Below are 14,998 nucleotides of genomic sequence, written 5' to 3'. Positions count from 1 at the left end.
CAGGGGATGGAGCTCTACTACTAGGAGAATGCAAAGCTATATGCATGGAGTATACAATCATGATATGCAACCTAGCTAGCTCCATCCTGTACCATACTGGGGGTATAAAATGGTATACATCAGTGAAGGGGGTGTCCACAGCAGCACAGCTCCCTGAAGAACATGCCTGGGTGTGCTCTGAAGCGAGCCAGTCGCTCCGCACCCTCTCTGTGAAACTGAGCTCTGATCTCTGTCATCTCTCTCTGGTATAGGCGTGGTGTCCGAAAGCCAAGTGTCCTCTGTCTCCTGCGGGCTCTAAGTGTCTCTGCTCTTTGGAGAGTAATTCCCTGCCGTGTAGGGGCTGGGAGGGGTATGGATCTCTGAAAAAATGTAGTAATCTGTGTCTGTCGCCCCCCCCTCTGGAGCTGTCTGAGCCTGTAATAATGTCTCTCTGTGGCGCTGTATGTCTAGAATGTATCTCCCCAGTATGCGCTGGTCTGCTGCCTCAAAGATCTGGCGTAGGGAATGTGGCTCTCTGAATAAAATGGGATATCTCTCTCTGATGGTTGTATATGCTCTGCATCTGCATACATAATGCTCCTCACTCTCCACCTCCTCTCTGCACAATCTGCATACCCTCTCCTCTCGGGGGATCCGTGTTGCTCTGCCAGTCTCAATCTCCAATCGGTGTGATGAAACTCTCAGCTTATCAGTAGCCACTCGGGAGCCGTGTGGTAAAAAGCCCTCCATGTATCTAGGCCTCTCTATAAATCCATCATCAGTGATACTCTTGAAGTGATCCCTGTAGTATAGCATCTTCGGTGGAAGAGGCTGTGTAGGCGATATCCATGTCTCTCGTGTATAGAGCTGCCATAGATCCTGTCTCAATACTCTGTTCCTCTCACTATGAGAGAGACGGATATGTGGTGCATCCCTGTCATACTGGAATGGTGGTAGATGATCCATGTCTAGGCCATGCTGTGAGAACCAATGTGTGACCTGTGCATACCATGATTCTCTGTCTCCTACCTCAGCCAACTGTCTAGATGCCTGAAAAGATTTGTATGATAATCTGTCCTGTGGCATCTCTCTGAATCTGTCTAGCAGTATAGTCTGAAATATGGCCTCTACCATCATAGGAGGCGCAACAAACTCTGCTCGGATAATGTCATGAGGTACTGACGGTTTGCTGCGTATCATGCGTGCCATCATGAGGGCCTGTGGTCTCTCTATCTATGTCCACCAATGGGTAGCAAGGCCTGGCGCCCATACTGCTGCTCCATACATCAATGCCGGTGTGACTAATGTGTCAAATAGCCACCCCTTCGTCCGGGGCTCCCGAAAATGCGCCTGGTGGCACTGTCTCTCTAGCATAGCCAATGCTGCATATCCCCGTGTCAATCTAGCTCTGGCTGCTGAACCCATGGTAAAGCGTGTGGCTGCTGCAGAGAAGGTAACCCCTAGGTACACGAATGATGTCACCACCTCCACCTGGCATCTTGCGAGAGTGAATGTTAGCTGACTCCTGCCCTGTCTCGATGTATGAAAGACCATAACCTTGGTTTTCCCAAGGTTCACAGTAAGACCCCTCTATGTGCAGAAATCATCGAGTGCATGTAGATGCTGCTGTAGACCACCTGGAGACACTAATACAATATCATCAGCATAGAGCATAATATGTACTGAGGTACCTGCTAAATCAACTCCATCTCCGCCTCCCCGTGTAATGAAGTCAGCCACCTCATCAATGTATGACCCAAATAGCGTGGGGGAAAGTGGGCATCCTTGCTTCACACCAATGGTGCTAGCAATAGTCTCGGACATACCTCTTGGACATCTGACTCGCCCAAAAACCTGCTCATATAATGCATAGATGCCCCATGTCATATCTGCTGGTATGCCAAGAGACTGCAGGCGCTGAAAGAGCCTCTCTCGTGGTACTGTGTCAAATGCCTTGCGGAAATCCACAAAGCAGCAATAGAGCTTTCTCTTCCTCACTCTGGCCTGATCAATCATACATCTCAAAGTGAATACATGGTCGGTGGTAGAGAAAGCTCTCCTGAAGCCTGCCTGCCCTGATGAGCGTAAACTTGCTCACTTAGCATATAAGCTAAGCTCTTGCTCCAACACTGCACCATAGAGTTTGGCCAGCACACGTGGCCAACCATAACCGTCCTGTAGTTGCTCGGATCGAGCATATCCCCTGTTTTGTGAATCGGCACAATGGTGTGCATCGTCCACTCCGCAGGCAAACCCTCTGCTAGTGCCCTGTTAAACAGGTGTGCAAGAAAAGGAGCTAAAGAATCTATTGCATATATGAGATGCTCACCCTGCAGGCCCATATGGTCGGCGGCCCGTCCATGCTGTAGGCGACGGATAGCTTCCTGTACCATCGAGTGGGTAAAGAAGCTAGCTGTGGTAGGTCAAGGCTCCTGTGGCTGAGGTATAGGTGGCTGCTGTGGGGCATGGTATAGACCCTCTGCATATGTGTGCCATGTCTGTGGGTCTGCAATAGGTGTCGAGGTCCGGGGCTCTCTGAAGTGCCGCCATGAGATAGGGCTATCTCTACTCATGAAGAAATGAAAGATCTCTAGCTCCTGTGTCTCTGCGAAGGCCCGCCTTTTGCGGCGAGTAAGTCTTCTCATCTCTCTCCTCGACTCTTGCACTGTGATGGCTCCCAAGGCTCTCTGTATGCGGAGCCGTGAGTATAGGGCTCTGCACTCGTCATCATACCATCTGTTATGGGGCATAGTCCCAGGTCTCGCAGGCTCTCCTGAGTGTACACGATGCGGGAAGCTCTGTAATGCAACTGTGTGTAGGAGTGATGCGAGCTGGGCTGTAATGGTATCCATAGATGCCAGGGGATCCATGAGTAGGAGCCCATCCTCTACTCTGCCAGTGTATATGTCTGCCATGTCATGTGTGAAGTAGATGGTAGTGTGTGGCGTCGGTATGTGGGGGGATGGTGATACTGGTGATCCGGCTAGTGAAAATGCCAAGTATGTATGATCTGCCCCAATAGGACCAGGTGGAATGGAGAATGAGGTGACAAGCTGTGATGCCTCCAAAGACCCCATAATGTAGTCTACCACCGTGCCTCCGGTCCGTGTATGACCCCCATGTGGGAAGAAGTCGCCTAACAAAAGAAGCACAACAACAATTGCCTCTTGTGTTTGGTTCGAAGGGTGAGGTCATCTCGCCATGGGATGGTCATTACCCTTCGGCATGTGCTCCAGAACTCCAAGGGCAGTCTGAGATCACAAATACCATGTCTAAAAATGCAATGCTTCAAAAGGTTCGTGATTTGGCAGATTGTACTGGGCCTAGTACACGGCCTTGTTGATTCCTTTTCTGGGAAGGCTTATGAAAATTGTACAATGGAATGTAAAGGATATTTCTTCGCGCCAAAAGCAGTTCAGGCTTTGGCGTTCAACTTTTTGTCATGGTTGGGATGTTTTGTGTGCAGTTGAACATAAGCAGCATAAGTTGGCTGGCAAAGCCTATGTATATAAGGGGTTTCATGTTTTCTACAGCGGACATCCTACTTCGCAGTCAGGTGTTATGTTTGCTGTTCGTTCGCAGTTTCAGCCTTCTCTTGTGATTCAAGATGTTCATGGAAGATTTCTAGTGATACAGATTGTTTGGGATGATACACCTTTATGGTTGTTAGGGGTGTATGCTCCAAATAATGCTCGTGCACGCCGTTTGCTGTGGGATGACTTGTGTGCTCTTTCAATCTCTCATCCTGGCTTTGTGATGGGAGACTTTAATATGTGTGTCTCCAGGGAGCAAGCCACATCGCCTCATTTTGTAATGGATGGCCCGGAGAGAATGGCGTGGGAAGCTTTTGCAGCAAGGTCGCTAAAACAAGACATGTGGTCTTGGTTGCATCCAGATGAAAGGGGTTACACTTATGCCTCACAACAGTTTCGGGGCACTTATGCTAGATTGGATAGGATGTATATTTTACATCAAGATCTCTTTTTGCCAGAGGTTCTTACTAGATGGTTGTTCAGCAACAGGTTTTGTCGGATCATTGGCCGCTTGTGTTTGAAATGGTCTATCATCCTGAGGATGCATATAAAGGCTTGTTGGGACGCTTGCCTTTGCGCTTAAATCACACTTTTTTGGAGCATGAAGTTTTTGATGTTTATATGCGTCAGTTGATACGACATTTCTCCACAAGAGTGTCCATGGCTGATTATCATGCTTGGTCAGTGTTCCTTACTAACACTCGGAAATTAGCGCGACATTATAGTCTTGCTAATGCCTCTATACAAAAACAGCATGTGGCTCTTCTTGAGTCGCTTTTAAAGGGCTTGCAGGCGTTCATGTTTACTGACTCTATGGATGCTAAAGTTGTGGATGCCATAGAATGGCTGAAAAAGGAGCTATCTAGGGTGCAGGAAGCACAATATGTTCGCTTTAAACTACTTGCACGTCTTGATGCTTTGCGGGATGCTAACTGTCAATCTCATCGCTTCTATGATAAGTTGCATCAAAAACATATGCGTGAGAATATTGTTAGGCTGATGGATGCCCAAGGCAACCTTGTTACTCAACCTTCTGAGGTTATTCAGCATTGCATCAGGTTTTATGAAGATTTGCTTGCTCCTCGAGAGGATGTCTCGCCGGCTGTCCTGGCTGCAAGGGAGTCCTTGTTTGCTGAAGTACGATATCAAGTTGACCCTGATGTGGCGGTTCAGCTTGATGCTCCTGTTACTCAAGGGGAAGTGAAAGCTGTTCTCTCCAAACTTCCCATGGGAAAGAGCCCTGGTTGGGATGGTTTGACAAATGAGTTTTTTCGAAAATATGCTGATCAGCTTGCAGAGCCTTTGACGCTTATTTGTCAAAGGGTTTGGGATGAGGGATATATGCCTGCCGATTGGAAGTTGGACATACTTTGTTTGTTACCCAAAGTCCCTTCGCCTACTTCTTTGGCTCAATGACGCCCGATCTCACTTATGGGCATTATGTATAAAATCTTTACAAAGATTTTTGCCAATCGCTTGCAGAAGGTGCTTCCTACTCTTATTCATCCATATCAATATGGATTTGTGCATGGCAGGAATATTTTGCATAATATTCTTAATGTTCAAATTGGAGTGGATTATGCCAAGGCAAAGAAGCAAGAGATTGTGATGGTGCAGCTGGATCTTGAAAAAGCTTTTGATCATGTCAGCTGGTCTTTCCTTTCTCAGTTAATGACAGCCATGGGCTTTGGTCCCATAATGACTAATTTGGTGCATTTACTTGGCTCTGGCTCTATCACGCGGATTATGCTCAATGGAGGACTTTCGGATGGTATTTCTCTCACCCGTTCTCCCCGGCAGGGCTGTCCTCTTAGCCCTCTTTTCTTTGCCATTGCCACTCATCCTATGTTATCTCGCCTAGATGCTATGGCATCGCATGGTGAAGTGGTTCGTCTGCATCTCCCTCATGGCAAGCAATTGGTTGCTCAAGCCCTTGTGGATGACACTTTTATGTTTCTTAGGGCCGAAAAAGCCAATATAGATCGAGCAATGGAAGCTTGGAATAATTTTGCATTGGCTTCTGGGCTGAAAATAAATTCAACAAAATCAGCCCTCATTGTATGCACGGAATTTGATCTTGAGGCATTAGGGTTGCAAGGCCGTGTGGTGCATACAGGAGACATTGTTCGTCATCTTGGGTATCTGGTGGGTGTGGATGTGGATCCCCAAGCGCTTCTTGCTTGGATTTCTGCTCGGATCTCGGATAAATTTATGTATTGGAAAGCTCAAGGGTGGCCTATGCACGTGAGGGTTAAGGTAGCTCAGGTTATTATGCTTAGCATGATTTCCTATTTTTTGCCTTTGCTACCTTGGACGCACAAATCTCTTCTCCGTTTGGTTGCTCCCATTCGGTTTATGCTGTGGAAGAGGCAAGAAAATATTATGGGTCAAACATGGATAGCTTGGAATCACATTACGACGTCCAAAAGAATGGGTGGGGCTGCTTTACTGGATGTCCGCTTGCATATGGTGGCGCGTAGGTGGGCGCTTTTTCAGGATATGTGTTTGCAGGAGCAGCCTTGGGTATTCATGGCTCGTGACTTGATTGAGTTGGAGGGATTGTCACATGGACGGACACGTGTGCAGGCTTCGTGGTGGAACATTGTGAATGCGGCTCATCCTGTCCGTATTCGCTCATCTCACTATTGGCTCGGTGGGATCCTGGTCATGAAAGACTACTTTTGAACTCTTTGCAGTTCGAAACATTTGTGGAGTCGCGTGCCATTGTTTGGCCAGACAGAGATGCTTCACGCATACGACTCAACCGCATGGTCAGGTTAGGCTTGGTTAGAATCGGAGATGCTGTGATACCTGGTCGTGGTGATAGGCCATATTCGTTTCGTCGTATTCGGCAGCACTTTAGGATTCCTCGGACATTTCAGCCACTATGGGTTGACATCATGCATGCAGGTGAGCCTTTTACTCCATTGCCTCGGCCATCTGCAGATTAGCCTTGGCTTGATTGGGCACTACGTAAATCTGGTGACTTGATATCACTTTCAGCTAACTAGGTCTATCATAAGCTCGTATCAGAGAAAGATTGGGTTTCAGCCAAGGCCAATAAGGTGTGGGGATTGCACAAGTCTAAATCATGGTGGCAGAAAACTCTTATGCGTGGTTGGCAGTCTAAACTCCCTTACTAAGGTAAGGTTTTCATTTGGAGGATGTTGGTTGGAGGGTTTGCTCACACAAGATGATCCTCCAAGGTGGTTCTCCACAAATTCTTCTATGATTCTCCATGAGGGTACAAGCTTCTTATATACTTGATGGGGGTCCTTCCTTTTGCCTTGCTTTGCTTTTGCTTTATCTTCTTGCTTTTGCTTTTTCTCATTTAAATTTTATTAATAATAGCCAAAGTTCTTGTTTGTGCTTTTACAACTTCAGGGCCTTGCTTTTTGGCCTTGGAGTTGCTTTTTGGAAAAGCGGCTTTTAGCTTTTTGATCTAGTTCAATGTTCTCTTTCCAATGGTGTCCTCAGCTCTCGGTCAATATAGTTTGACTTTTTGCTTTTTCTTGCTTTTTGACCAAGACTGGTGTTTTTTCCTTTGCTAGCCTAAGGATCCCTATTTCCATGTGTCCATTAACCTGTCCAAGTGTCCGGGCATGAGTTCCATCATGTGAAAAGACGTCCACACTATGGAGGGATAGTCCTCCTTGAGCAATTTCCCCGTCTGATGGCAATTTGAAGCGTTGTCGGTGATGACTTGCACCACGCTCTCCGGTGCGACCTACATGTCACAATGCACATGAATGGATGCATGAGCGTATGAGTCATGACATAGCCACATATGACATATGTTAGACTTTAAACTTTAAAGACTTGAGTGCAATTTGAAACTTACCTCCATGATGGCTTTCTTAATATGGCGATACATGAATGTGCCCGAGGTTTTCCTCCTTGCCTTTCCGGAATCCACGCCCCGCACAAAGTATGTGCCAAGAGGGCAAGAGACAAGTATTTTGATGATGCCTTTCTTCTTCCGGTCACTCCATCCATCGGAGAGGATGCTACATCCATACTTGGATCATGCCACTCACACTGGATTGATAGATCTATCGATTCTCTCCTTCTCATCAACAAGCCTCTTTCATGATAGGAGATGCTGGTCCATCCTTCACATGGGTCCACATTCGCAATGGCTTTCACCATTGTCTTCCATTGATCTACCTTGAGCACATGGAATGAGAGATTGCACTCAATAATGGTGTATGCAATCTCTAGATCCGCTAACCATTGCGTTCTCGGAGATGTGATAGAGAAGAAGAGACACCCCCGGTGGGCTTGGGCAAGAGTGGCTTGCCTCATTGGAGAGTCAAACCTTTGCCTCTTTAAGGAGGCAGAGGCGACAGGGGAGGATGTATCACAAGGTGAGGAGATGATCTCATCATCCACCCTTGAGCTTGTACCACTATCACGGTGAGCACCCAATCCACCCCTTATATTGTTGAAGATCTCATTGGATATAGCTAGGAGGACTTCCTTGCATGGCGCAACTTACTCCCCCACCTTTCCGAGATGTTGGAGAAGCTTAGTAACTCTGCTTGTGTATTGTTTGCCACAATACTTACAAGTCCACCTATATGACTTAGACTTTCCATCGGCTTTCTCGACATGGATAGCATGCACATTGAAGGCTTCATTCTTCTCCCTCGTCATTGTAATAGAGAGACAAAGAGAACTTAGAAGAGATGGATAGGCTTGAGAGAGAGAGAGAGAGAGAAAGAAAGAAAGAAAGACGTATTAACGTCTGCGAAAGGCCAAAGTGGCTTATGAGACCAAAACATAGTACATAGCTGATGGTGTCTCATCAAAAGTAAGACGAAAAGGACTAAAAAGTCCTAAAACAGTCCTAAACAGCTATGAAAGGAAAAAACTCCTACTGAGCTTCAAGAATCAAAGCTTAAGCTATGGACATTGGAGCTTCAAGGCTCAAGCTTGAATGTGAGGGAAGCTTGGGGGGAGAGGGCACTGTAAAGGAGGTGCTCAAGAGAGGCTATAGCCAAGGCCCAAAAAAAACGGGCAGAAAACGGCGGTGCCAACAGTCATTTTGCACCGTATGATATCTCACGGTATCGCACCGTACGAGTACGAACTGGTTCATACCGGTACGACAAACAACCATGCTTGGCATCTTGGTTTGACACTATGGTCCTAGGGATCCCGCCAATCGGGTATTTATCTCATACCCGTCCATGAGACATGCATCATTAAATGAGGTTCTTTGACAGCTTTGAAACCCCATAAAGCTCTGATATATGGCACTAACATTGACCATCATTAACAGTTAAAAGTTCACTCTTTAACATTGTGTCCATATGAAATTCAAAGGATGCATCTCCTACCACATTACCCATGCACATCCCAGTGGCTGTTTCCACCACCTGCAAATGTAGTTAAACACACTTCAACTGATCAGCATAGATGGATCTACTTGATATACATTTTTCAGTATTTTCCAGTATTTTCTACTCAATATCATCTCGGAGTCTTATAGTTCTGTTCTTATAACTGTAGGACAATCAGTTTATTGTACTTTTTAGTCTCATTTAGTTGTTCTCTTTGATGAGACACCAACTTCAAATGTACTCTCAGTTTTGGTCTCATAGGCCACTATGGCCTCTTAAAGACGTTATAACATATATCATTTCATTTCTCTCACACACACACACAACTAGGGTTCTGCGCTCTATCAATTAGGATTTTGCGTCATTGTCACGCCAGGCACGGCACCCTCATCGAAGTGGCTGCTCATCTCTGATAATTTTATACACCATGTTGCAGATCTCCCAACCTCCAAAGACGCATATGCAAAACAAGCTTTTTGGGGCTCATGCAAGGAACTCTAAAGTTTCTTTGCAGATAGATTTCTATGGTAATATAACCAAATGAGAGCTTTGATGCTCGTGTGAATAGGATGAAGTTCTTAATGAACCAACTTGCAGGTCTTAAAGCTAACGTGGAAGAAGATGTGGCTCTACCAATGCTCATAAAGTCTATGCCTAAAGAGCTTTACCGAAACCTCTCACCACACTGAAGAACTTGCCAAGCCTTACCTTGGAAGAGGTCATAACCTCCTTCAAGGAGGAAGAAAGGAAAGTCAAGAACAAAGCAGCGGAGGGAAACAGCTCCTTCACAAAGAACTTCAAAGGTAAAAAGTGTTCCATTTATGGTAGGAACAATCATCCAAAGAAGTATTACTATACCAAGAAGCCTTGCAAACATTGTAGAAAAAACAATCACAATGAGAAGGATTGCTTTCACAAGAAAGCACAAGCCAATGTCACATTGGAAGAAGAAAAAACCTGCAAAGAAGATGCAAACTTAACACAGTATGAAGACTCATGGACCTTTTAAAGGTCTACTACAAAGAAGATGGCTTGGCTATAATCAACTATACTCCAAGGACAAGTTCTAGTGAAACTATCATAAGCATAGATTAATCCAAATGAAACTATCATAAGCATAGATTAATCCAAATGAAGTGTGTACTAGGAACACTTGCGTTGGAGAACAAGACTTACAAAAGCATAAAGGCATGTGAGCACACTCTTGTAAAAGAGAGTGAAGAAACTCCAAAAACTAACCGCAAGGCAAAAGTCAAAGAGATATCTACCTCTGCTAGAATCAAGGAGCTGATTTAGGGAAAAAGGTGGAGAGAATCGTGGAGCCACCCACTCACACCTAATCACAAATGTTAAGTTGTATTAGCAACATGTATGGAGCCTATTTAAAGGCACTCTTCTCAATGACATCACACTCAACTACTCTGTCATGTGCACATGTTCATGGCTATCTATACATCCATTTTCAAGAATTTAGTTTAATCATGTTCCACCAGTTTGAAGGTCCACATTATTTAACAACCCTCCTTGTTCATGTCAAGACAGCTCCACTAGATCTGCTTGTTTCAACTACACATAAAAATTAGCCCAACCCTCAAGTTAACAGGTTAGGATTTTCTTGGTCGGTTTACATTTGGGCAAATGGCATTATTATGGGCATAATCAAGAAACAACACCTCTTTTCTTGAGGGTTCATAAAAGGATCTGCATAGTGGCTCTTTGGGCACCTAATAGCAACGTTTCTTAGGCACTGGCAGTATGCACAAGAAAAAAAAAGACTTCCTTCAAGGGTGTCCTATCACCGAGAAAACCCCCATGCTATCATAAAAATGAATGGACAATCTACCACTAGCAACAAGTTATTTGGCTTTACTCTCGTCACTGTCACTATGCCGGTGACAGATTGCTCTATTTTTGTAAGGCCCGTATTCTGTGACCTCTCGGCGGATCTCACCGATCTGCTAAAGGGTGTCAAGACTAGAAGACAGTGGATCCAAATGACTCCATGAGCGTTGAAGGCATTCAAGAACCTCAAGGTGGCTTTGCCAGAAGCGCCTTGTCTAGCTCCTCGTGGGAAGAAGATAGGATTGCTACAGCCTTTCCAGAAGGACCTTTCCAAGATATATCGATGGACCTTATCACAAATCTGTCTCCCAATCCGGGTAAGCGTAATACACAGTGCTTAACTATTGTTGATAGATTTAGCAAATTTTTTATGCTTAGTCCATGCAAGGTCAGCGTTTTGTCCTAGAAGAGGAGTCTTTGGGTTTGGTGCCGCAGTGGGTAGTCTTCTTTGCTGAAGTCTGGGTCTCATGAACTTTTTCTGTTGTCCGGGGTTGGAGATTTTCATCGGAAGCGTGTGGATGGGCTTCCCCTAGGTGGGCTTGGGTCTGGTGCTTCTGTGTTCCCTCTTTACAGGGTTCTCTAGCTTTATGCAGTTCAATGCTCTTAAAGAATTTGGGGAGTGTGGAGCTCTAACTTTGTTTAGTTCTTTTTCCTTATGAGTGGGGTCTCTATATTTTGTTCAGAAAGAGAGCCATGCCTTTAAAAGGATGAGAAGCCTTATTTTCTCCTCTGCTTCCTCTTAAGTGTGTGTGTTTATATTTGATGCAAAAAAAGTGCCATGCATGTCTAGCCAGAAATACATCTTCTTGGGTTACAACATAGAGTTGAAGGGATATTGGCTCTATGACCCTCAGGCAAAGAAGATCATAGTGAGCCGTGATGTGGTACCCTATGACTCAATAGAGGGGACCAAATTTATCTCTGATTAGGTCTTGAAAATTGGCCTTTAATCTTATAGTATGGGCTCCAGCATGTCTGGCATCAGCAACTCTTGCTGATAGCACGAATCTAAAATCTAGGAATTGCTTTTACAAATTTCGACTTGTCCCAAAATCTATAGACTGCTGATGGTGTGAATTCTTGGAAGGGTACTAAGGTTCAAACACATTCACAAAGTGAAGGTTCTTGGGCCATGAGAATGATAAGCTTTGCTGTGAAGATCAGGTGGGGTTTCTAGGTTGGATAAGAGATGGGACAGGTTGTGCAGCCACTCCAAATCCGTCTTTCTAATTCTTCTTGTCATCTTCTATGCAGATTATCTCTGGAGTTGAATATTGCCACAGAAATATGGTAGTTCATCGTGACCTGAAACCCGAAAATCTCTTACTGGACTCCAAATACAATGTCAAGATTGCTGATTTTGGTCTCAGTAATGTTATGTGTGATGGCCACTTTTTGAAAACCAGTTGTGGAAGCCCAAACTATGCGGCTCCCGAGGTGAGAGCTTTTGTCCCACTTCCTAATGAAACCCTTTGTAGCTGCTCGTCTGTGTGAAAACTGCTGTGATCTCATAATCATACATATTTTGCTTGTAAATCTTCCAGGTCATTTCTGGAAAGTTATATGCAGGTCCAGAAGTCGACGTGTGGAGCTGTGGGGTCATCTTATATGCACTTCTCTGTGGAAGTTTGCCATTTGATGATGAGAACATTCCCAATCTTTTCAAGAAAATCAAGGTGGTTTTCAAATCTCAACTACCTCTGTACCAAGATTTTCCTACATTGCATTCTGATTTGTTATATTGTGGTTTCTTCTTGAAGGGGGGTATATACACCCTTCCGAGCCACCTGTCCGCAGGTGCAAGGGATTTGATCCCTCGAATGCTTCTTGTAGACCCTTTAAAGCGAGTTACAATCCCTGAAATAAAGCAGCATCTCTGGTTTCAATTTCGACTTCCCCGCTATCTTGCGGTCCCACCTCCAGACACAGTCCAACAGGCAAAAAGGGTAAAGTGGTTCTTTTTTTCTGTCTGTTTTCCTTGTTGCATATAACATGCAGTCTCTGTGTAAATACTAAATATCCAAGGCTGTTTCCTTTTTATTAGCAGTTAGTTTCTGCAGTGGTCATGTGGTACGATCAAGACTGTCCACATACATTCATGCACACACATCATGTGGCACGATTACAGCTGCCCATGTGGCACTATGCCTGTACACACATCATGTCGCATGATGACAGCTGTCTACATCACACATGCACACATCCACCCATGTTTATGCAATGTGGCATGATACGTTCACACATGCACACATCCACCCATGCTTATGCCATGATACGTCCACACATGGCACTGTACATGCACTCACAAGCATGCACATGTGCACATACACATATATGCATATGCACACACACACCCTGCCCTTATGCCTTCTTTGTTTGCATTTCCTTCATAACATAAGATTTATTTGCTAAAATGTAAGGTGGTCCCTTTTATTAGCAGGTGGATGAAGACATTGTGCAGGAGGTTGTGAGGTTAGGATTCGACAGAATCCAGCTTGTAGATTCCTTACAGAATAGAGTGCAAAATCAGGTAAACGCACGGAGTTTTTTCTTTTGTTAAATTCCATCAGTCGGGAAGTAATTTCATCCTGAGAGTGTTTATAAATGTAGGCAACGGTGACATACTATCTGATCCTCGACAACTGGCGCCGCGTTTCAAATGGATATTTGGGGGGCGATTTGATAGAAGCTGCGGTAAAGCTCTTTTAGGATAGATAGTTGACCTTGTTTCACTTGAGAGACAAAGGTTACATCCTAAATGTTATTGCAAGTTTTCTTGCGGCCATGGGAGTCATCTAATAGCTGTTCTTTGGCAGGTGGACAGGTCGCAATTCAGATCTGAAAATCAAGTAAATTCACCTGCCTTACGGATCCATGACAATGTAGGAGCTGGAAACACATTAGCCCACATTCAGACAGAGAGAAAATGGGCATTGGGTCTTCAGGTAACTTGTAAAGCTCATGTAACATCTTAGCTTTCCATGGATTGTCAGGTGACAAGTTTATGCCGCTGCCTAATAGGATATTCTGGTCAGAAGGGTTAGACAACATTGTTAAGGCAGCTTTGATTCAGGATTGCATGTTTCTTAAGTTAATTGCTTTTTTGAACAGTCGCGAGCACATCCGAGAGAAATAATGGCAGAAGTCTTGAAGGCCTTGCAAGAGCTGGCTGTGCGCTGGAAGAAGATCGGGCATTACAACATGAAATGCCGGTGGCTTCCCCCCATGCCAATGGCCAAACCAGAGCATTTGGCACCACCTGAGAGTCTGGCCTCGGTCATGCAGGAAATCTCTTTTCCAAGTGATGGCATGGATCATGGAACAAGGGATGACCACGATGCAGTGAAGTTTGAAATACAGGTATTGTAGACCTGAGGTCAATTCAAGCCCCCTTTTTAAGGTTTGACACAGACAACTCCCTGCCTGCAGTCAGTAGGGCCCATCATGGCCACCTGTGAAAGATGGATGTGAAATCTTGCCCGTTGGATGGGCAGGCAGTTGTCTGTTTCGAACCCAAGGTTGTAAAGAATCATTTCAATAAATGAGGTGCAATTTGCTTCTTTTGGAGTATGAATATAACAAGGTACCAAATTTCTCCACTTAACTGAAAATGAGGCATGATGTTGCAGCTATACAAAACCAAGGAGGACAAGTATTTGCTAGATCTTCAAAGAATCCAAGGACCCCAGTTCCTTTTTATGGACCTTTGTGCATCCTTTCTCGCGGAGCTACGTGTACTGTAATTCTGCTTGATTCGGGATCACCTGCCAATCAGGTGGCACAGGCGGGCTCAAAAGTGCTGCCCAACCTCTAGACAAAAGTGCCGCATTATCACTTTTTAATTTAAAGAGGGCGGGCAGGCCTCTCAAACCCCCCCTAATTTTGATTCAAGGGAATACAGTCAACTAATTTGTGTTGTAATGCAATCAATTACTTAGATTTGTTTATTGAAGGAAATCCAGCCTTTCTAGCTCATTTGGAAATATGCAACTTAGGGCCTTGACACACTGCTGGCAGAAATTGGGGGCACTCTACCGAATTTTCGCTTGGGCTAGGAGATGGATGGGGAAGACTCCCCCCATCCATGACTTCAGGCAGGGGAGATCATTCCCAAAATCAGATATTCATGCACTTCTGAGAGGTTCCACCAGCAGTGTGTAAGGGCTCTCTGCTTTCTTCATCTTCTCTACAAATTTGTATAGCTGTTAATCTACGAGTTGTACGGTATGTGAACTCTAAAAAAAAATCTCTTCACCTACAAGTAATACTGGCCTGTTTAGATTTTAAAGGATATTTTAC

General features: G+C 44.9%; 1 protein-coding gene across 5 annotated transcripts in view; it reads left to right on the top strand.

Moving 5' to 3' along the window:
- The window catches only part of LOC147641202 (SNF1-related protein kinase catalytic subunit alpha KIN10-like), a 29,025-nt gene extending 14,369 nt beyond the window's left edge, over positions 1-14,656 (top strand). For 3 of the 5 annotated variants that reach the window (XM_086819040.1, XM_086819077.1, XM_086819049.1), the window contains 8 exons: positions 11,954-12,136; positions 12,244-12,375; positions 12,460-12,645; positions 13,137-13,229; positions 13,310-13,393; positions 13,516-13,644; positions 13,811-14,059; positions 14,329-14,656. In XM_086819040.1, coding sequence (XP_086675166.1) covers positions 11,954-12,136; positions 12,244-12,375; positions 12,460-12,645; positions 13,137-13,229; positions 13,310-13,393; positions 13,516-13,644; positions 13,811-14,059; positions 14,329-14,442 — 1,170 coding nt within the window. In that variant the 3' untranslated portion in view covers positions 14,443-14,656. The remainder of the gene's footprint in view (positions 1-11,953; positions 12,137-12,243; positions 12,376-12,459; positions 12,646-13,136; positions 13,230-13,309; positions 13,394-13,515; positions 13,645-13,810; positions 14,060-14,328) is intronic. The other 2 variants (XM_086819067.1, XM_086819058.1) reach the window with 1 other exon arrangement.
- Positions 14,657-14,998: the final 342 nt, after the last annotated feature.

This window comes from Cibotium barometz, chromosome 2 (genome assembly GCF_041138505.1).
Source record: "Cibotium barometz isolate CiBa-2024 chromosome 2, ASM4113850v1, whole genome shotgun sequence".
Lineage (NCBI taxonomy): Eukaryota > Viridiplantae > Streptophyta > Polypodiopsida > Cyatheales > Cibotiaceae > Cibotium > Cibotium barometz.
The sequence above is the reverse complement of the archived record's forward strand: the minus strand, read 5'-3'. Positions and strand labels throughout refer to the sequence as shown.